This window comes from Lichenostomus cassidix, chromosome 4, assembly GCF_008360975.1.
Source record: "Lichenostomus cassidix isolate B80296 chromosome 4, HeHo_3.0, whole genome shotgun sequence".
In the NCBI taxonomy this organism is placed as follows: Eukaryota; Metazoa; Chordata; class Aves; order Passeriformes; family Meliphagidae; genus Lichenostomus; species Lichenostomus cassidix.
In genome coordinates this window covers 34,948,707-34,971,127 of record NC_139484.1, presented here as the reverse complement: position 1 = coordinate 34,971,127, position 22,421 = coordinate 34,948,707, and the positions used below count along the sequence as shown (strand labels likewise).

The 22,421-nt window shown below is 36.0% G+C and overlaps 1 protein-coding gene across 3 annotated transcripts in view; it reads right to left on the bottom strand.

Annotated features, from left to right (window-relative positions):
- The window catches only part of GALNTL6 (polypeptide N-acetylgalactosaminyltransferase like 6), a 428,069-nt gene that overhangs the window by 258,261 nt on the left and 147,387 nt on the right, over nucleotides 1-22,421 (bottom strand). For all 3 annotated transcript variants that reach the window (XM_085058681.1, XM_085058679.1, XM_085058680.1), the window contains exon 2: nucleotides 10,262-10,370. In XM_085058681.1, the coding sequence (XP_084914807.1) occupies nucleotides 10,262-10,370 (109 nt within the window). The remainder of the gene's footprint in view (nucleotides 1-10,261; nucleotides 10,371-22,421) is intronic.

The following is a 22,421-nucleotide window of genomic DNA, read 5'->3' as shown; positions in this document are numbered from 1 at the left end:
TCTCATATAAATGACAGAAGTTAAATAACATTATTAAAGGATAGAAGTTCAAATTAAAAATTCTGTTTGTGAACCAAAACAATACTTCACAATATTACCACAGACAAAAAAAAAAAACCCCAAGTACTAACCCAAAGTCTCACACATACACAGCTTGAAATTTCAGATATACATTAAGAAAATCCATAAAAATTCCTTTCTCACTGAGAAAATTTAAAAAATGCTCAATTCCATTACACAGATTTATGATGTATTTATTTATGCAGCACACAGTAACTATGAATTCTCCTTATGGCTGTATGATTGAAAGCCCCTCAAAAAATCCAGGTTTTGAGGAGAAAGATGTTTAGCAACCATGTTAAGAGAGCAAGCATACACACTTCCCTAACCCTCCACAACCACAGGTAACAGAGGAATGGGATGTCAAATAGAAATTTACTTCAATTGTAGGCTTTGTTTCAGATGCATTACCAGAAATTCCACCATTTAATTTATCATAGCATATAGTATACTTGTCAAAGTATATTTAAAACTAGAAAAGCAGAAAGAAATAATCATACCTCACATTTTCCATAGAGGAAAAAAGCTCACTTAGTTTGCCTATTTTGTTGCTATTAATTAATCTCTGCATGTGATACATTTTAACTTTGAGAAAGTGTTTCTGCGTGTGTTTAATTAATTTTTTCCTTGCTTAAATGTACTTGCTTAAAGTGTAAACATTTTTACAATAGTGAGAGAAATCATAAAAGAGGATTTGGACTGGATTAAGAATTGATATTCTACTGTGGTGAGATGACCCTGGCTGGATGCCAGGTACTCACCGAGGCCATTCCATCACTCCCCTCCTCAGCTGGACAGGGGACCCAAAATATAATAAAAGGTTTGTGGGTTGAGAAAAGGGCAGAAAAAAATCACTCGCTAATTTCTGTCATGGGCAAGACAGACTCGACTCAGGGAAAAATTAACTATTGCCAAGAAATGCTCAGGGTCTCAAAACTTCAGAAGTCTCAAAAAAAAAAAAAAAGATGAAAACATTATCTGTATCACAGTTTATTACAGATTTTAAAAAGCTGATCTTTGCATATACTGGGGGAAGAAAGGCAATTTCGATACCATACTGAAGTGGCAGTATTTTAGTAACTTGCTTAACTTTCTCCTTAATAGCAGCTAATTAAAATGTCAGCCCTCTAGAACTTTAACTACTCACAGCTTTCAATCTTTTTTGTGAAGCATGTCAAGTTTGGATTTCTTCCCAGTAAAACCCCTTTAGTAAAAGCTGGGAACAAACTATATGGGGAAAAAAAAACCAAATAAACTAAACCGATACCTATTTAGAGGCTTCTTTTCGTTTAGTGTGACAATAATAGAAGTAGATTAGTTTCTCAATTCAAAAATCCTTGAAGTATTCAATAACCAGAGTTGCTTGGAAAGAAGATCTGGGAGGGCAACTCTTTTTAGTATTTGCAACCTGTCCTCTGGCAACTAGTCCTTCCCCACTTTAAGCACCAGTACTCACTGTGTTTCAGTTCAGTCTCACCTTTTGTAAACTGCGATGGAATAAAAATGCAAGTAACTAAAAGTATCAGTAACCTCATATACATTAACCATAGTTCCCAAAACATATACAAGCTGTCCAATTAATTATCATATAAAATAGAAGTAATGGTCAAGGTGACCTGAAATTACTTCAGCTATCTTTTAAAAATATAAAAATGCATACCACTTCATAAGACATTTCAAGAGAAAGACTGTTTCCATGTTTTAAGAATACCTATAATGAACTTTAAATGTGCATATTGATTTCCTTTTTTTTTTAAATCCGAGCATTTTTCCACTGAATTTCCCAGCAAGCTTTACTATTCACATTTCAACACCACCTGCAGAACCTTTAGTCAAGATTGCCTAAAAAAAAAGTTTATTTCTACCTTGTATATAGCAGAACTTTCACACAGGTTGGCAGAACAAAAAGTCACTCCCAGAAATGTGGTTTCTTTTTTTTTTTACTTTATATCAGGAGGAGGACAGATTGCCCCAGACACCACTTCACTGCAAGCATGCAGGGAGGACAACTTTATGTCACATAATCACATCCAAAAGGTAGCTCTGTTCCTTGAGAGGCAGTGATTACAGGGCATCATTGGATGGGCTAGTGTCTATAAAGCAAATTATAGCAAAACAATCATACATCTCTGCCTTTTCACATATATTCACTGGATGTCAGACAAATGGTTTCACCAGTCTAATAATTTTCCTCTGTCAGCTTATTTAATGAAAACAGGAAGGAAAAGAAAGTCACCTTACACATATTTCAGTCATAAACTGCATTGAGATAACTATACTAGACTTTCGTACTTGCAAACTTAATTCATATCCTCAAAAGAAACAAGTTATGACAGGAAAGTAGGCACTATATTTTGGGTTTTATTTTTTTAGGAATCACAACATCTTACTGGCTTTTTGAAGAACAAAAGGCTAAAACAATACTCAAAAAATGCTTTTACAAATGTAACTATGTCCTCTGCTAAACTGTACTTTCTGCGCATGAAAATAATTAAGTTTACAGTATTAAGTCAAATGGAAGCACAGAAAGAGTTCATATAGGAACACATTATATATATTTTTTAAAAAAACCTTACAGTATTAAGGAAAGCAAGTACTGAATTTTAGAATGAGAGCTTTCTATTGTCTTTGGGATGGTGTGCTTGTGATTATCATCATGATCATTCTCCATGATGAAGTCTGTAACATGCAAAGTTACTGACTAGGGTGCAAGTAATATGTGGCACTGGCGTACAAGACTGATGGCAAATTCCCCAAAATTATCATGTGGATTAGATAAAAAAAGAGTCTTGCTCATTTGGCAAACCTTTAAAATTGAAGTTCTTATGGGTTTTGGTCTGGATGGAGGCTAAAGGAATGTCTTTCTTAAATCTCTAAATGAGATGAACTTTAAAGCTGGTTGACAACAGTTCATTGCATGTTTTGAAATTAAAAGATGAAACAAAAGTAGTACGTAAAAATTCGTTTTCTTATCGTATCTGAATTGAAAAGTATGGTCTTAATACACTATAATTGCTGCCAAGTATTTGTTCAAGCTCTTTCACTGTAGTTTAATCAGGATTCATCTCCTTCTCCTCTCTGTTTGAGTTTTCACAGCAAATTAAGCAATGTTTGTTCTACTGAGTCAAGCATCAATTGTCCTGAACTGACAAACTTGATCATTTTTACACCCATCACAAGAGACAATAAGCTCAATTTAGATGGTCTGTAGAGCTCTCCTCCTCCTTTACACACAGACAGGTCTAGCCTGAAGGTCTCTAAGCTGTTTGCTCATTCCCAACTCTCCCTGCAAATGAGCCACATGGTTTTGAAGACTATCCAGATAAAAATCCTTTTTCAGAATTACTACAAAAGATATCTCTCTTAAAAAAAAACAACCAAACATAAAACCAAACCAGCCAAGTATCTACAGATAAACTCATATTAAATATTACTTGGATAGCCCTGAAAATGTTTAAGCACAAAGAGAAAGATGACTAACAGAGCCAAAACCCAAACCATCATTCTATACTGCATGTGCCAAATTCAAGGATCCATTTTCTAGCTATCAGGGTTTAAACTTCTGGAGAAGACACCAGTGAAAAAGATTTCTCTTTGCAAATCAGTATTTGAGAGTACAATAGTTTTATCATGCTTGGCACCAAGCTCCAGGCTGATCTCACTGTTTTCAATAGGACATCCAGACCATTAAGAGTGGTAGATTCAGATCACAGTCTGCAGCACTTTATTCACAGAGCAAATGCATTTTAATATGTGAAACACTTTATGTAACTGCAGTAGATAGCATCCATCTTTCATATTACACATCCTTTATGTGCTGTCTCCATGACAAGACATGATTAACATTACAGTTTAGAATTTTTTAATCATGTCAGACTTGCATTAAGATCAACTGACAAACATTTTTCTCTTTCACAAACAATACATTGTAAACTGCATGAAACATATTCATGATTAATGTTACGAACAATTAGGTTATGGCTGTTTATTGAGATCTTGGCTACCACTGCAGTTCCAATTATATTGCAAATTCTCAAATTCTTTCTAAAGGAATTGAAAATTCAGAGATCTAAATTAAATTTAGTAAATTTGTTTAATATATAATGCTGACAAAATGCCCGGTGTATAATTCTATATGAAATATGCTATAAGTAAATCAGTATTTTAGTATACATTTCTTTTCCTGCACAACTTTTACTACATTTATCTGTATAAGTATCAAGGAACTAATTTTTTTTCATAACCAATAGAGAACTACAAATAATGTTGCTTTCTGTATCATGCTGCCTCATACCTTCTAGAAACACTCTGGCACAAGGCTTGGCCTTGACAAGTTCTTCTGAATTTAAAAATGGGCACAGTTCAAAATTATTATAAGGATTAACCAAATACTCAAACAGAAGTGATGGAAATGGATCACTAGTGCACAATTTCTTTAAGTGACACCAAAGTCAAATTTCAGGTGCTCACTACTTGTTATTGCTGAACAAAAGCACTCGTGTCTTTTGCCTCCTTTTGACATCCCAGCCCAAGAACGCAGAGCTCCAATCTATTTCCATTGTTATCACAAACATCCACAGGTCACTTATTTTTCAATATCTCTGCTTAGCTTGTTTATAAAACTAATCTGTATGAATGTTTGTTTGTAGAACTGTAGAACATACTGTCTGTTTGTTCATAGAACTAATCTCTATGAAATGCCTGCACTGAAGCATGTAAAGGTCAAGATCTTTAAAATCCCCGTCTCCCAGTCAAGGTAACATTTTGAAGAATGAGAAAGGTAAAGACAATACCAAATACAGGAAAGAATTACAACCGTCATTCCTTCCCTCCCAATAAGGCTTCCACATGGTATTTAAATACACAAATTGGAGGAACAAAGTCTGCAAATGGTTCAGTAACTGCTGGAATAGCCATTGGGTGTTAAAGTACATTCTAAAAGGTTTTTCCTTTGACATATTATTAGCAGACAAGACCAAAATGGCTCAGCAGTCACACATAAAAGCACTGACAGCCATATCTCGGGAGTCACTTATTCTACTTCTTAGCCAATTTCTTTTGAAGACAAAAGTTTTTATGAGTTTATGTTTACACAGCTCCTTACATTTTACCATTCTCTCAGAAATTTGCTTGTTACAGTAAATTTTCAATCCACCTCATAGAACATAATCATTTCAGCATACACATGCAGTCAGACAAAAATACCTCCAAAGCATTATAAAGGAAGAAAAAAAAGACAGTAATTAAAGAATAAAAATCGAAAACAAAAAACACTTGCAATATGTGATCTTTCTACATGAATCTTATTGGCTATTAACATCACTGATAAAATTTATTAAAGGTTTTCAGAAATAAAACCTTATTTTTTGTTTTCCACCAGCTGTGCTCAGATGGAAATTTTCCCTTTTTCTATTCTTTCACTTCCCCTTTTACAGTACTTAACACTGGAAAAGCTATCACTTGTAGTTTGAAAGAAGTTGTCATGATCTGAAATAGCACCATATTTAAATATAAACATTCAATCTACACTTCTTTAAAAGCCCAAGAATTACACATATGAATTCTTTCTCTTATCTGAGAAGGGTTGTAATTCATTATTACTGCTAGTGCTCATAATTGATGATAGAGCTGAGAATTTCTTGAGTGAAATAGATAAAATAACTTTCACAAATAGAGGAGCAATGACATTGACTGATTCTCGAGGACTTCTAGTCTCCCTACCCAGGACATAAAGATAGAGGTGAAACCACCATATTGTCTTCTCGTGGGTGCTTCTGAATTACTACCTTAAGCTTTCATGGCTCTCTCCTGTGACTCTCATCCCTCATAGGAGCATTCATGGATCTCAGGCTCCTAGTTCTGCACCGAAAACTTGGAAAATCAGTGGCTATCAGTGCCATGGAAGCTGCCATGCCCCTGAAATGAACGTCTCGGTAGAAATGTCCTTGGAGTCCTCCCTAGACAAGTAGGGAAATCTCTGCTAAAACAAAGAAACAGCAACAACAGCAGCCAATTCACGGCTGTAAGGTGTCATTTTAGAGCTGCCTTGTCTCAACACTCGTTGTCAGAGGCGTGTGGGGTGAAGGGGAGCACCCGTGAAAGGAGGCAGCTAGAAGATGGGAAACCTTGTCTCTGGAGGAATTCATCTGCCAACGCCTCATAGCAGACACTGTGCACCCCAGAGATGCTGCTACAATCAGGGGGCCCAAGGTCTCCAACCATGACCTACACGGAAGGCTGGACTGGGCCGACGGCCTCCTGTCAGCAGGCGGACTTGGAACAGGGCTGGCGGTATAAAAATAAACTGGGTCACCAACTTGGGGATCACTTGGGGGGCTTTATTGGACACTGTGTTGTTTGCTTTTGAGTGGGGCCTCCCTCGCTGGCTCGCTCCCTGGCTTGCCCTACCCCTTCACCTGCCCCGGCCGGTGCGTGTTCCTGCCTCCCTGTGTCCCTGGCCGACGATGTGCGCCCAACCCTGCCTGTCCATCTGCGTGCCCCCGACCGCCTCCACTCCCCTCCATGCCGCTGTCCAGGGTCCTGCACCTCCTGCCGGTTGCCCCTCACCGAGTGTCCGGCCGTGTTCGTCCCGCGGGAGCGTCGCCCGTGGAGCCGCGTGTCTCCGAGCACCGCCAGGCTCCCCACAAGGACAGCGTGCGCTCCACAGGCTCTGCCACCGGGACACCAACTGCACTGCCGGTTCTGCGGGTGGGAATGCCCGCTTCTCTCTCTCTGTCTCCTCTCTCTAACCCCCGTTCCTTTTCCATTCTCTCCTTCTTTTCTGTCTTTTCCAGTCCTCTTTAGCAGGGCAGTTACTTCTTCCTTTTGTTTTTCGTTATCAATAAACGGTTCCTGATACAAAGTCTGTCTCGGTTGACTTTACTTTGTTCCTGACCATTCTAGAAAGAACTCGCCGTAGTTTCCCTCAGTGGAACGTGACAGTGGCAATGCCAGGGACTTCAGCAGCCAGGATGTCTACTCTCTCTAGAGATGCAGGAACATCTACAGTGCCCTGACACAATCAGTGTTGCTGCAGCTGGGATAACACACCAGGAGATCCCTTGGTCTTTACCATGTAGGGTGCAGCCACCACTCTGAGCTCCAAGGCAAGAGCGCTCTTCTGATACACAGAAGGCTTGTTTATTAGTTACCAAAACAAAAACTGACAGATGTAGGATTTGCATTTGTTTACAGTTCTCATATTTTTAATGCAAATTAAGCATATTCTTCATCAAGGCATGCCATCAGTTGTATTCCCAAAGGAAAAGAAACTAATAGAAAGAGGTCCTATTTTAAATTCTGATTTCTTGTCAAAAAGCTGGCATGACTTATCAACTCCAATAAAGTTGGTTTCTCTGATTAGCTTATTTTGTTCCCTCCCCCACCATTGTAATATTTGATTGATTTAATGGCTCACTTTAGAAAATGGAAGCAATTAAACTTCTTTTTTTTCCTCCTTTCAAAGAATCTATCACAACTCTTTAGTTAGGAATTCCTTTGTTTTTTTAGGTAAACTTTTGCTTTTCTATATTTCAGTCACTGGTTTTGTGCTAATGATAGAGCAGTATTCAGAGAAGAATGGAAGTGATTGGATTGACTGAATAACTTAATTTTCATCTCAGTACACCCATTCTGTACTGAGAAGTAGTATATTTACATCATTATATATTCTCTTCTGACATTCAGTAACTCAGGGCTTGGATAACTGGCAACTAAATGGGTAACTTCACTGTTCCACCAACAGTATAATAATTAGTACTTCTGCAACCCAACAGCATTTCCCTCTCTTGTGTTTTGAATTCTTGTATCAAAATTAACCAACTAATATTGTTAGAACTGATTTGGAAGTCAAGTGTTTTTAAAGTAAGTTTTGGCTATATGTAAAGCCTTGCCACTCCATGCTTCACGTCAAGTACCTTCTCAAGTAGTATCACCATGCTAACAAAATGTGAAATAACGATAGAAGCACCACAAACACACATTTGGATCATCAGGTGTTCCAACAAATCCATGCAAAACCCAAAGCAACACAAGCTCATTTCAGGATTTATATGCAAGATCATTTGGAATTTTAGAGACAAAAAAGATGAGCTAAAAAGCTAAAACACTTGAAATAAATAGAAATACCTTTGGCTTCTGCATGTCTTTCAAAAGTAGACATAGTCCTCCTCCTACTCTAGAGGAGAGACCATTCAAATTCAGAAACATAGGTTTGAATTGGTGGAATGAAAAGGGATCAAAATATTTGGCCATGAAACAGTAGTAGTCATGAAGAAACTGGTGCCTCTCCATAACTAGAAATTATGAAATTCACATTCCCAGTGCTTAGGAAATCATAAGCTTTACAGATAAACAGCCAGACTGAATTAAAAAAGTACTTCACTCCTTTCCTCTTCTCAGTACAACAAGCATTGACTGCCTTTCCTGAAATGTCCCAAGAAGCCCTTCCACATCATGGTTTCAGCATGATGATACATTTTTAGCTAATAATGTGTTTCAGCTAGTGTTATTAGGAAGAGAAATTACATAGTATGTCAAAAAAGAGTGCACTGAGATGCTTAGCTTTGCATTGTATTAACATATTGTGATTTTAAAAGAAAAGAGCATTAGAAGTTATTTTAATCTATTGAATTAGACAATAATTCAATTTTGATGACAAAAAATAATTTAAAAGATATTTCTTAAAAGGTCAAACTCAGCAAATGATAAAATGAAAAGAAAATTATTTAAAAATGTAAGTAAGCCAGAATATCTTAATATTCACATACTAGTGCAGCTACCATGTTAGTTTGAGGACTGAGAATTACAAAGCTATGTAACACATTTTTTCACTTTCTTAGTCAACTCCATACATTGCATTGCATTGGCAGTGCTTTCAGCTATCCATCAGACAATCACAAGTATTACCGTTATGGTCCAAAACACATAGGATACACATTACATATTTAGAAATTAAAAGCACATTGCCAAAGCATCAATTCATGTCCCTCAAAAAGGTCCATTCTAATCAGCAAACATGATATTCCCCAAATATGTGCAAGTTTCCATGTACATGCTGCTTTTATTTTGCACATCCTCTCTTAGATATTTGTCATTTTACATTTAGCAATTTGGAACACAAAAATTATTGATATGACAACTACTAAATTGCCTGGAATAATTTACTTCTCCTCCCCACATTTTTACCTCCTAAGCACAAATGGGAGGAAAGGATAATTTCTTTAGTTAGTGATCAAGATTCAAAAGAGAAAGGGAAAAAAGCTTACAAAATTAACATACCCTTGCAATATTTTACTAGTTCAGGCTCCAGCACAATTAAGTACCTACAAAGTCTTATGAATCTGTCAATGAAATTCAGTTAAAGAGGTATTTTGGGGGAGGTTTTGACTGTCTCAAGACGGTGGGATCAAGACAGCATAATTTGTTTTACAATAGTAGATTGGCCTTTGTAGAATAATGACTTTCAAACACTGATTAAGGTGCAATTCAACTGCTATTTCTCTTCCTTCCTTCTAATTTAATTCATCTTAATATTGAATAGTTTACATTATATTATAAAAGAATTCAAATCTGAACATGCTCTGATAACAGAAAAAGGAACACAAACCATATTCTGCATGTATGGGATGCAGTATGAGGAAGTACATTAAAATAACATTACTCACCGTAGCAAAGTGTCCTTCAGTGTATTTGCAAACACAATTTTCTCCCATGTTCAAGTAATCGTAGTCTGTCAGAACAAGGTGAAGTTGCTTTAGCAAGACTAAAGCATTGGAGTTTGACAATGGTAAAAGTGTCAAAGGTTCTTGGCAGTTACAGGTACTGAACTCAGGTTTCAGTCATTGATTTAAGGACAATTTGGCTTTAGTTGTAACATATGTCCTTCTACAAACCAACACTATGTTTCTATTTGGTCACAGTCTAAAAAATAATTTCAACACAAAAAATAATTTGTTGATAACATTTTTACTCACTATAAAATCACTACTAGCATGAAACACATTATTTTTATTGTCACTTGGCTATTTTCAGAGAGAAAGTATTTGTGCTTGATCTGACAGAACACTATGTCCTTGTCACACTGCTGCAATCAAAAAGAAGTTGTTAGGAATGCTTTCTAAAGGACTGAAAAGAAGAAATAGCCATAGAGAGAAAGAATGAATAAACAAACCACTTTAATTTGTTCTGAACTCATGTATACCTGAACGCATAGCATCTTTTTGAATGCTTTCATAATCATGCCAGTCCTTCCTTTTCAGGCCATCAGTCCAGGTAAAGAGCTGTCCATCTCCCAGCCCCAAAGGAAGTGTCTGTGAAAACAGTAAATAAACAAACAAATAAATATATACAAACAAATAAATATATACATACATACATATGTGGTTCACATAATTACAGAGGAATACTCATAATATGGCAGTAGCAAACAAAACATTTGGCTTATTCAATGCAAATATTGAAACTTTACTGTGGTAAATGAAGCTGTTTTTCTAAATACTGTGAGAAAACAGTGAATGTGGTTCTTGATGAACAATTAATTGAAGTATACCAAACAACTTGTGCTTAACATTTCTCTTTTCAGCAGTGTTCTGATGTGACTGCTTGGCAAGAAGCTCATGCAGATTAAACAGACCACTAAAACTGAACAGGTTTCAAAAATGCCTTATCCTTCAACACATGAAGGACTTTGATTTTTTCCTTAAACTATTACTTGTACAAAATTTGGGTTATAGCTACTCTGCACTTTACAATGTTCCCCTCTAATTTTTTTATAAGTTTTTTTTTTTTTTAATAACTGCTACTACGTTACTGCTATTCTTACAAGGTCAAAGGACTGGATCAAAGGCACAGAGCAAAGAAAGTCTCAAAGTGCTTTCAAATCCTGTAGATCTTCATGGTAAGTGATAAGAGGAAAAAACCCCTAAAAACACACCACCACCACCTGCAGAGAATACCCAGAAAAAAACCACCCTATATAATCTGTAGTTGGTATGTGGACCTCCCCTTTCTAAACTCCAAATTCCTGGGTAAAGCTAAGAACTGCTTTTTGCTTTTAAGCAAGATTATCTTCCTAGAGCCCCCCTCCTCCTTGATTCTTTCTGCCAAAAGGTAGAATCTTTAACAAAAATAAGAATCAGAAAGTACCACTAGGAGTACATAGGAAGTAGTTCAAATAAAGTTAACCTTTTTCTAAATGCTTAATTTACAAAAATATGTGGTAAAAGAAATGGATAAAATTTTGACAAGCAAAGAAGATCTACTCTATCTGTGTTGAAAAAAGTGAGGAAACGATTCATTGCTGCTTAGGAATAACACAAAAACTCTGGCTCTGCTAATTACAGGTTTAAATCAGTAAGTTGTCCAGAAAAAAAGGCTAGAAATGTTAACTAAATTATGAGAAAACACACCCCAAAAGCAGTTCCAGGGATGCAACATCTGAGCAGCCTTCTACTAGGAGATACTGAAAACCCTAGAAAAGTCTCATGCCTATGTATCAGTGATGCTTTGCACTTCATGTGCAAAGTTTGTAAACCCAGTGAACTCACCCATCTTCTCTTACTGATTTTACACTACTGGCTGCACAAAACTGGATGACAGCCACTGGCTCCAAGTGAAATTGTCCCAGCATTCTCATTAGGTTTCTTTTTTCTAGGACAGACAAATATTTGCCAAGCTCCATAATGCAGATATGGTTGCTAAGCCATCATTAAAACTCGGGTTCAAAGGCTTTTGGATTTGTAAGCAAGAAGTGAGGAATGTTTTGGGTCAGCTGAGAATGCTGGATATTCCAAGAAAAGTGTTCTGAGCTCAGTGCTCTCCAATAAATCCCTGAGATTCTGAGAAAAATCCATCACACTCTGCTAGCATGGCCTACATTTCTAAGCTTTAGTGTTAAAGGTAACTTATGTTACATAACGCCAAAATGCAATCTAGTTTGAGTTTATTCTTCTACTATCACTTTTTCAGACATATTCCAAGAAACCACTGTTGTCATATTTTCGTATGATACAAATCAGAGGTTCACTTGTGGAAGAATTGAAGAACTTAATACATCCTGATAAAAATATTTCAGGTTATCAAAATACCTAACCTTTCATGTTGTTAGAATGAACTCATTTATTTCAATAATTCTTGAGTTCAAACAAGGCTAATGTTCTAGTAGTAATATAAAATTGCTTGGGTTTCAAAGTCAGAAGCATAAGGTAGAACACAGGCTACAACGGCATTAATCACGACGCTTGAGCACAAATTCCTAAAATAATCTAGTCTGAAGCAGTAACTGGCTCTTTAAAAGTCAGGCCCAAACAGATTCACTTCAATTAAACTTGTATCCCTGTCAGTATGGGTACAACTGGTGTGAATCTCTTTGTTCCAAAAATGCAAGACTACTGCAACTCTCAAAACCAGGATAAACTTTAATTTTGTGACCCTTTATTCCTGCGCTGACTTCTTTCCCTAAAAGTAGTTAGTTAAATGACAAGTTTGTAGGACACTGAAAGAAAGCTCAGTAGTGGAGTTTACAGATGGTTTCCTGTTGTCTATTTGCATTTTGATGCCATTACTCTTTAAAAATATTAATTACATGTAGTTACTTTACCTGATAGCATTTACAAGTCTAATGTACCAGGAGACTCTCTTGCAAGCATAATATGGTTAAATAAATATATCCACTAAAATTAATCTAGCAGAAGGATAAATATAAATCCAAATAGCGTATGATACACAAAAAGGTTACTGAAGTCTTGCTGTGGCTCACATTTTGGAAGGGTAACATTGCCCTGAAAGGAAACAGGAAACAAAGCATAGTATTGTGCCATTGTAAGTTCCTGTTTAACAGCTGAAAGTATTGTTTGGATTGTTGGGATTTCTTTTTAATAAATCCCTTAACTCCCTCACATCTTATACCATGGCAATTTTTCAGCTCTAACATTCTTTCAGCGTAAGGGGAATTCAGTAGAATGCTCTCTCATGTCACTTTGTAAGACCAGTTTTCACACAGCACCATCTCAACACGGACTGCACATTGTGACCCCTACAGTGACTGGACTTCATGAAATTCACCCTGTGTACACACCAGTTTTACCTCTGCAGTGAGCATGAAACAGGGCTTACTTAGAAAGGGATGTCAAGTTGCACAGCCAAACTCTCTGGGCAAAGCAGCAGTTTTGCAGTGCAAGTTATCCAGCTCTGAAGAAATTGGAACTGCCTTTGGTCCCTCAACTAAATATCTCCCTTGTCAGCAAGTGAAGGCTTTCTTTTTTGTTTTTTGAAGTTGCTATATTGTTTAACAAGATACCAAAGCACTTGAGAAAATGAATTTCTCCATTTCACTTCTGCCTAAGGGTAAACAAGTTGCATTTTGAAAGACCTTAAAACACAGTTTCTGGAATGTTTTAAAACTGCTAAAAGGCTCCATTGTAAAATTCTAAGTAGGCTCACATGCCTCTTTTATCCAGATGATAATGACTGGAAGAGCTCCCTTTTCTAAAGCATTTCTATCTGTTGAAAAAGGAAAAGAAAATTAATGTAGTATTTTTATTACAGCATTTGTTTTCTCCCTATATAGTTTTCTTTCTCAGTTGTCCATCTCTTTTGCTACCTTGACAATTTAAACTAATTTGCATCAAACTAGAAGCAGCTCTAGTTTAGTTATATGCAGGCTGACTCTCTGGTGTAATAGCTAGATATTAACAACAATCAAGTGTTGCTACTTTTAATTATACAGAAGAAAGCCCATACAACTCTACAACCCATCTCAGAAAGACAAGTTCTGAGTAGGTGAATATGACATCACAAGATGGAGTGCTCTAATGAATCCAGACTCTGAATTTTTGCAGAACACACATTTAACCATAAACTGATGGACTCAAGTGAAATAAAATTAACCACAACATGTAAGTACAAACGCTAAAGAAGGCAACAAAAGGAATTCTTCATTTTAGGGGTACTGTATAAACAGCCAGACCAAAAATTATTTAATTTATGCTATAAAATGCATTATGAATTCAGCACAAAAATGGGTTTAGGCATTTAAACAAATAACAAATAAGGTTGGTTTCCAACACATAAAAGAAAAATTTATCAAGGATTATTAATCTCTGGCTCAGCAAATTATTGAACCATGTGTCATGGGAGACACAGTATTCTGGAAATACACATTTGCTATTTGCACTTAAATGCACTTTACGAACTTAAATGCACTTTACGAACTTAAATGGCAGCAACACTCCACAAGTAGCGCAAAGTGTTAGTTCTGTGTGCGCCTGTAGCCGTAAAAGCAGCAACACTCTTTTGGTATGCATAAGGGTCTTAGAAATGGAAAGCATGACTTCAGAACACTACAGTTCCTTCCAACATATTAAGTAAGGCTTTCTGGCGGAAACCAAGATATGAGAAAGGAGAAGGCTAAGGCACACCTGCCCGTTTCTCCACAGTACCTCATCTAACACAAAAACAAAGCTTATGTATATTCTTCAGCAGCATATCAATACACATAGGTGAGAAACCAGCTCAGCTGAGTGGCTGAAACATACTCATACTTTCGAAGGGTTTTCCCCTTCAAAATATTTCTGTAAGTCACCCAAAAATAGTGCAGTCTGCCTCTACAGCCCTTAGTCTCCTGAACTCATGAACTATTTTCATCATTGCAGAACTATTATAATATCAAATATCACACTGCATACAAAGTGTTGGATTTTGACTGTCAAAAAAATCCTACAACAATTTATCATCCAACCTTTTGTTACATGTAGTATGCACCTTTGAGTTACACATTTTTAAGTGTTTCAGTCCAAAAGGGATTACCCACCTACAGGAATATTACATACAGCATCTGTCTTAATATTTCATTTTCACATTAACCTCAAATCTTTTGGGATGTAAGACTGATACAATACTACATAAACTCAGAAGACTCTTCTCCTCTAGAGAAGACCCAACATCTGGTTCAATTAGAGAGAATATGATAAGCACAAAAAATAGTGCAATTGCCAAAAACTCACTCACAGACTATTAGATTCCTCAGAGAGGAAAAAATAAAGCTTCTCTACTTTGACATTTGAAAGCTTGAACTCAGAAACAAGTGCCTTCATTGAATAATCAATTTATTTTTAATTTCACTCTGTGGAGACAGACAATTAGAGAGGACTCAGGAACGGGAAGAGGATATATCAATGGAAATGCACCTTTTTTAAATAAAAAAAAAAAATATCATTACAGAAATTACAGATTCACTTTGAGCCTGAAGATTTGCTTGCTGGCTCTAGGGACATTTTACTAAACACCAATATACAACTGAATATGGCACCAACAAAACATCATATGATGATCAGCACAATCACTTTTAATTGTTTAATGAATTTCAGGAAATCATCTTAGACATAAGCACTTGTTCACTCAGGAAAAGATACACACAGGAAATAAAGGCAGTGAAGAAGTACTGAGCTTAGACACCTTTGGGGATGTTTCAAGAGAAGGATAAAAACAACCACTGCTTGATTCCTCTTTGGTCTTGAAATAAAAGCTTCTATATAGTGTTTGTAAACAGTCCTGTGTAAAACACATAATTCACTACTTTTTTTGTATTCTTCTAACATAGATCATTCTCAGGACTCTAAGCTCTGACCAAGTACTCTGATCAAACAAGACAATAACAAAATAATCAGAACTCACTGAGCAATTAAATTAATTCCTTCATCAAAACAGAATTAAGGATAACTTCTAAAGAATGGTGTCACTGGAATACGACCATATGCTCATTATAAATCACTTGCAAAATCCCAATATGTTTATTTACCAAATTTCTGTTCTGGTATTATAAAAGTATATGAGGACAGACATCTTCATGAAGCTTCTTTCCCAGTAGTTGGAAGAGTCATAAAAACTATTCATTTTCAAAGATTTCCCCTTTTGTGATCATGCTACAATTTAGCACATGAGCATCAAAGTGAAATCCTAGCACCATTGACAGCCAAATCTGAAGTCAAGTGCTCAAGCAAAATCCATTCTGGTGCAGTGACTGGGCAAGGATATTAGAGATGAAAACCAAAACATTATTTCCACTAAGGATGTGCTTGGCGTCAGGCAGCCTGATCTATGGAAAAGGTATAAAATCCAAGCATCCACACTATCTCATCTCTACACCTTTATGCTTAAGCTCTGATTGCCTGCGTGGCTCTCCTTTCCTGTTAGACTGAAAAACAAAAAAGTCCCCTTATCCAAACTGAGATCTCTGTACCATGCACAGGGAACAGGTACAATATAGCCCTTAAGCGCCTGTGAAGCTCCCATCACCATAAAATGAAAGCATCACATGTAGCAATTTGGATCCACCGTGAATCTTTCCTAAAGACAGCAGGAGCAGCCACTGCATGGCCTATAGTTTTGAACCCCCAGGCTCCATGTTTCCTGTGAGGATCCTTCCCTGGGACTCTGTCCCTCTTGGTGGGGAGCAGTAGCTGCAGTACCTGCAGTGGGAGGCTTTGGGGTGGGCAGCAGCTGCCCTGCACAAGGGGCACCCACCTCTTGAGGCCACCCACAGACAGTTTCTGTCGGTCCTGCACTGCTGCTGGGCAGCCACTGCCTGCCAAAATTGCTGCCCATAGGAAAGGCACTGATGATGAAGCCAGGATTGCTCAGTAAAATTCTATAAAGAGAAAGTGGTAAAGGCTCTAAATCTAGAATCTTTCAAAAAGAACAAAAAAATCAGAATGCACTGAGATATAATTACTGCCTTTTATTTTGATTTTTTTCTCCATTTTTATGTACTTTTACAACATTTTAAAAAATGTGAATCTGAATTGTTTTCCAAATCCTTGGCTTGAAGCCATATAATACAGACTTTAGGACATGACGAATTTCTTCATATGCTCAGATTTCCTGTGCCACTTATTTGTTATGCCACAGCAAATAAGTGTTCATTGCACTGACATTTACATTAGTAGAAATAATTAGCCCAGCACATCAAAAAAAGGGCAGCACTTGATTTAGTCTGCGACATCTGAATGACTCAAGGTTACTTCATTTTCTCAACACTTATACCAGACTTCTTGTGCTTGTAGATTCTAGAATATCATGGACAACCAGTAGCATCATGCCATCAATTCCAAATCAAAGCTGTTAATAATGTTATTTAGAAAATGCCAACCTCCCCAAGCATTTCATTACAGACAATTTTATAGACAGGTATAAAAAGCTGTTATTGCTGCACTATGGTTATATATTTCAGGTCACAAAACTGCAGCAAAAAGACTAAGTTAAAACATGAGCACGGAACTCCTTAATGGTTAATGGTTTGGACTCCATACCTGTTGAATGTGAAACAACCAGAATTGCCAAAGGTCACCTACAAAGTCTGGCACTGAACCTTGGCTTCCCAAATGTCACAATTTGAACTGACTGTAGGACAGGAGGTAGAGTCTAAACTTAAGGGATAATACAAAAAAACTAAAATAATAACAAAAAATATTCCTCAGAGGAAGCAACTCCCATCTCTTTCTGGCTGCTGAACAAAACTGCTGACAGATTTGCTCAATAACTAAAACACCTAAACATATATTTTCTTGTTTTATTTTCACTCATCTCATTTGCAGTTTGAGGAAAAGAAATCAAACTCAAGTAATGTGAGTATCTATGACAGACCTAAATGAACACATGCTGACAATGCTGAGCATGTGCTGCTCCTCCAGGTCTTCTCCTTCAAATGAAGGCTACTTTGACTGCACAAAAGGATAAGCTTGCAGAAGAGCCTGCATCCATATTTGACTATTCATTTTCAGGAGGTTTAAAAATCATAACTGATGTTGTGTTAATGCTGCATATTTTTAATAAGTACCTTTTTCAGAAATTATTTTTAACATCAAAAGACCTGAAAGAGCTTTGAAGAGACTCAGCAGGATTTTTGCCAGTATTGGTTGGTTTCGAACCAAAAAAGATCTGTAAGGCCCTTCTGGTGAACAATATAAACAATAACTTTGAGTGACTCCTGGAAGAGTTTATTATATGCCAGGTTTCTGGGGTGTTTAACCATATGTCACAGAAAATTTTAAGTATGTTCATTTTCATAAACAACCTTCTTCTCCTTAAAAAAAAAAAACAAAAACCAACAAACCACCAAATCCTGAAAATTAGAACAGAACCCTGTGTTCATGGAAAGAACCAGATTGTTAGTAATTTTATAATTTCCAAAAGGCTGAATAATCAAGATATAATAGTGTTTTTTGTTAATAGACTCATTACATACATATTTTCCCTGAAGTTTAGAGAAATGTCTTTAGATTTTTACTATGTTAAGTGTCATGCTGTTTTGCATTGGCTACAGCACTAACTTAACCCAAAAAGTGCTTTTGCAGGATTCAAGTGTCAGGTGTTTTAAGCAGGAATACATTTCTTGCTTTATCTGTTCAAGAGTGATTAAAAGCCGTATTTCCTTATGACAACTTAGTTCTGAAGTAATTTGCCTTTGCATTTCTTTTACTAGAAGTGCATTCTCTCTTAGGAAACAGATTTTATAAACAATAAAGAATGCTAATTACATTTAAGTTATCCCTAATAAGTAAAATTCAACTTACTTGGTGCTTCGTGAGGTAACAAGAATCATTTCAGGAGCAATTTCTATTTTTTTTCTCTGCTGGTGCACCTGTATTATAAAAATACAAGTTGCTTCATGACTGCAGCATTGTTCAAGCCTCTGTGGTACAACTGATAACAGCTTTCCAGCAAATCTGAAACCACTGATCCAGCAGACACAGTAAAGATTATCTACCAATTATTATTTTTCTTATATAACCCAAGCTAATCAATATTTTCAATATAAATGGCTACTTTTTTTGTTTGTTTGTTTTTTCACATTCTATTCTAGTAGAAACATTGTAAGAGAAAGGTCAGATGCAGAAACTAACTTTAGCCAAATTTGCTACCTGGAAAGTTTTAGCACAACTTAAAAATTTGCTACCAAAAATCAGTTTCTGTAGCAATGAGAGCATATTCTGTAATTTTAACTACCATATAAGGTAGTACTTAATTTGACCCCTCCAAGTATTTGTAGAAGCAAATACTATTCTAGGAGTACATTTTTAATTGTTCAAAAAGAAAACTACTAGATTTTTTAACAAGTGTTTTAATGAGCTTTAAATTATAATCTCTACAGTTACATTACCATACAATGAAACAGCTCTGCATACAGGTAGAACACAGTGACTTTTTATTTTATGTACTTGTCTGCACATTTTTAGAAAGAGCAGAGGGAAAATACTGATTTGTTTGAATAATATTTTTAAAATTTCTTGCTGATTTATGCCACAACAAAATTCATCTTCTATAGGCACCTATTTGCAGAATACTCAAGCCTTTGGCACTAACAATCAATTTTATAATTTGCAGTTTATGTTACACTGGATTTAAGAAAAAACCTCAATGTTTAGTTAACTAAAGTAATGAACACATGTTGGAAAAGAATTATCATCTTGCAGTTTACAGAAGACCTTAAACTAATCTGCCCAAATGAGAAAAAACTCTTATCAGCAGCTTCTGATGCCGCAGCATATGCACTATTAGTTGATCTCTCAGAATTCTTTTCTTATGTGGGCGCTGGATAGTAATTTCCATTGTCTAAGAGATTTTCAAACAAAGTCCACAGGCTGCTGCAGAAAACAAGCCGATTAAACATGACTGACAGGTTTACACTCTTGTTCAGTCATCTTAAGACAACACGAAGCTGATAAGGAGACCTCTTGCAAGGTCTTTGGAAACATGACAATTTCTGTGCTTTGCGTGAACTCCATGCAGATTTACTGAGATCAAAGACAGTCTTCCTAGTGCTTCCAGCAGGATGAAGTTTGCAGCTAAAGGAACTAAAATTTTTGGTGGTTGTACATGTTCACATATGGTCATGGAAATCTGAGACTCATCTGCTGAAAACAGTTCCTAAGCTCTGAACGAAAGGCATTGTTTCATTTCCCTGTGTAAAGTCAGATTGCATTTATACTGCATTTTTTTCCCACTCTGCACCAAAACTCCTTTTACTACTATTAATAGTTTTTAGGTTTTTGGGATTTTCATTTTATTTTTTTTTTAGGTCTCATCGTGCGTTCTCAATCTGACTTAGCTACATGCTTGTTTCCTTCTCAATCTCATACTCAGTCCCCCAGTCATTACCTTTCCTCTAAGAGGTTTTAAGTCAAGCTATTCCCATGCTTATACCTTTTTATAGGTAACTCTAAAAATTAAGTAAATTGAGGCAGATTTTACAAAATAGCACTGTTGAATATACTCTTTTCATGTGAGAAAAATTTTTTCACTCTCGCTTTCTAGCAATGGAACAGTAACAAAATTACATAAGACATACCTTAACAGACCAAACCAGATTAGATTTGGCTCACCTATAAATGAATTGAGTTAATTGCAAGAGCAGATAAATGAATACTGAAGCATCATAATACTTGGGTATTATGTCAGCTCCTGTTGCTACCCTGTCATGTCCATTTTCATTGAAACACCAAAATAAATTGACTACTACAGAGAGTTTAAAGGGTTTTGTGTATGAAGTTCAACCATCAGTCACAGAATCATAAAATATATCAGGAAGTTCTTTTGAGATATAATCTTACCCCACCTCACATCTGGACTGGGTATGCCTAAATCACATCTGCCCTTGCAGACTTCCAATAGCAGAGATTGCACAAGCACTCAAGGCTGTTTCCTTCAGTACTTCATTATTCTTGCAATTAGGAAATTTCCCCTTTCATCTAACCTGCTTTACTTGCCATAATTTAAGCCTTTCATTTCTTTGTTCTTTTCACCAGGGACAGGAATAAAATATTTCCTTTCCAGCAGCTACATTTCATGGACATGAAAATTATTTTCTCTCCTAGATTAAATGTTCATATTTTTTCAACTTCTTTTTAGCTCTTGTTGCTGACCCTAAAATATATGAAACTTTGAGGAGAACAGCATTACTTTGTTAGTAATTGGATAAGGCTAAGAATAGCAAGTATAAAATGATTATTAAAAAACCCCAAACAAACCAACAAGAAACATAATTACTAAATGGACAAAGAACTAACACAAGTACCAAGAGGCTACATTTCCTAAAAATAAGCAAAATTAAGATATTTACTGTAGCATGCTTTCCCCCTGTCTGAGAATAAAATAGCTGAGCATACCCATGTTGTACATTCATACTTCATACTTCCAATCCAACCTAACACTATTTTATGAAGCAGCAGTGAATTATCTTAATTCAAGTGGACAAATTACTGAAATGTTTAGATGTGATTAAGGTCGTCAGGATTAAATTATGTTACAAACCTGAAAAGACAATGATGTTCAACAGGATTCACATACTTAAAATTACCAAACTACTAGCAATTATGATCGAACAGGTCTTGTTCTTCTGCTTGTGCCTGAATCAATGCTGAGTTTTCCCCTAGCAGTGAGAGCATATTTAAAGAATTCACATATGCAAAGAAATTCATCCCCATGTGGGAAAATAAGAACAGGAGTGAAAGGAGAGAAAACTTATGAGAGGTTCAAATTCAAAAAATGACCTCATTTTTTTTCCGCGAACCAAAAATTTTGATACTGGACAATCTGATGATCTCCTTTGTCTAATGCCATTTAAGATGACCTTTCCATTTTATGCCAATAGTTTTCAATTACAAAACCAATCACAGTATATTTCACTAAAAGGAGTACTGTGATTAGTTAAACCTAATTTTATCAACAGCCAGAATGTGAATAGCATATAAAAGTAAGGTGAACAGCTTTGATTGATACACTGAGTTTTAATTTCTAATTCCTTGTCTCCCACTCTTTTAGTAGGAAATGAAGGTTACACATCATCGAGCAGGGTAAGCTACTGTAACTCAAATGTAGCTTCAAAGATTTGACCTTCAATTTTTCTCAAACTCTTTTTTCCCCCCTGTAATATATAGACACTAAATTGATAGGTCTGAAGCTATGAGCAAAGTTTTTAAACATAAAATCCTTATTTTAAAAAAAACACAACAAAGATGAGCATTAAAATTAATTATTATAAAATTAATTATCTTTTGGAAGAAGAATCTATATACACCTTTGCTATTGACTATTTTTATAGATTTTGAAAAAGTCTTCCTTCAAATAAAAAATAATAATCCTTTTTCTATGTGAGTTCACTTCCTGAATAATTTAAGACCTTCGGTTTTCTAAGAACTAGGACCTATCCTATGTCCAAATCAAGGTATTTAAATTTGTGTTTACATAAATTTAGTCAGCCTAATTTTCATTGGTACCCACAACTCCCAGAGATGTTACCCTTCAAGCTGGAAAATGCTAACGTTAGTAACTGTATCTGAACATCTTGTACTCCAGACCATCCTGTG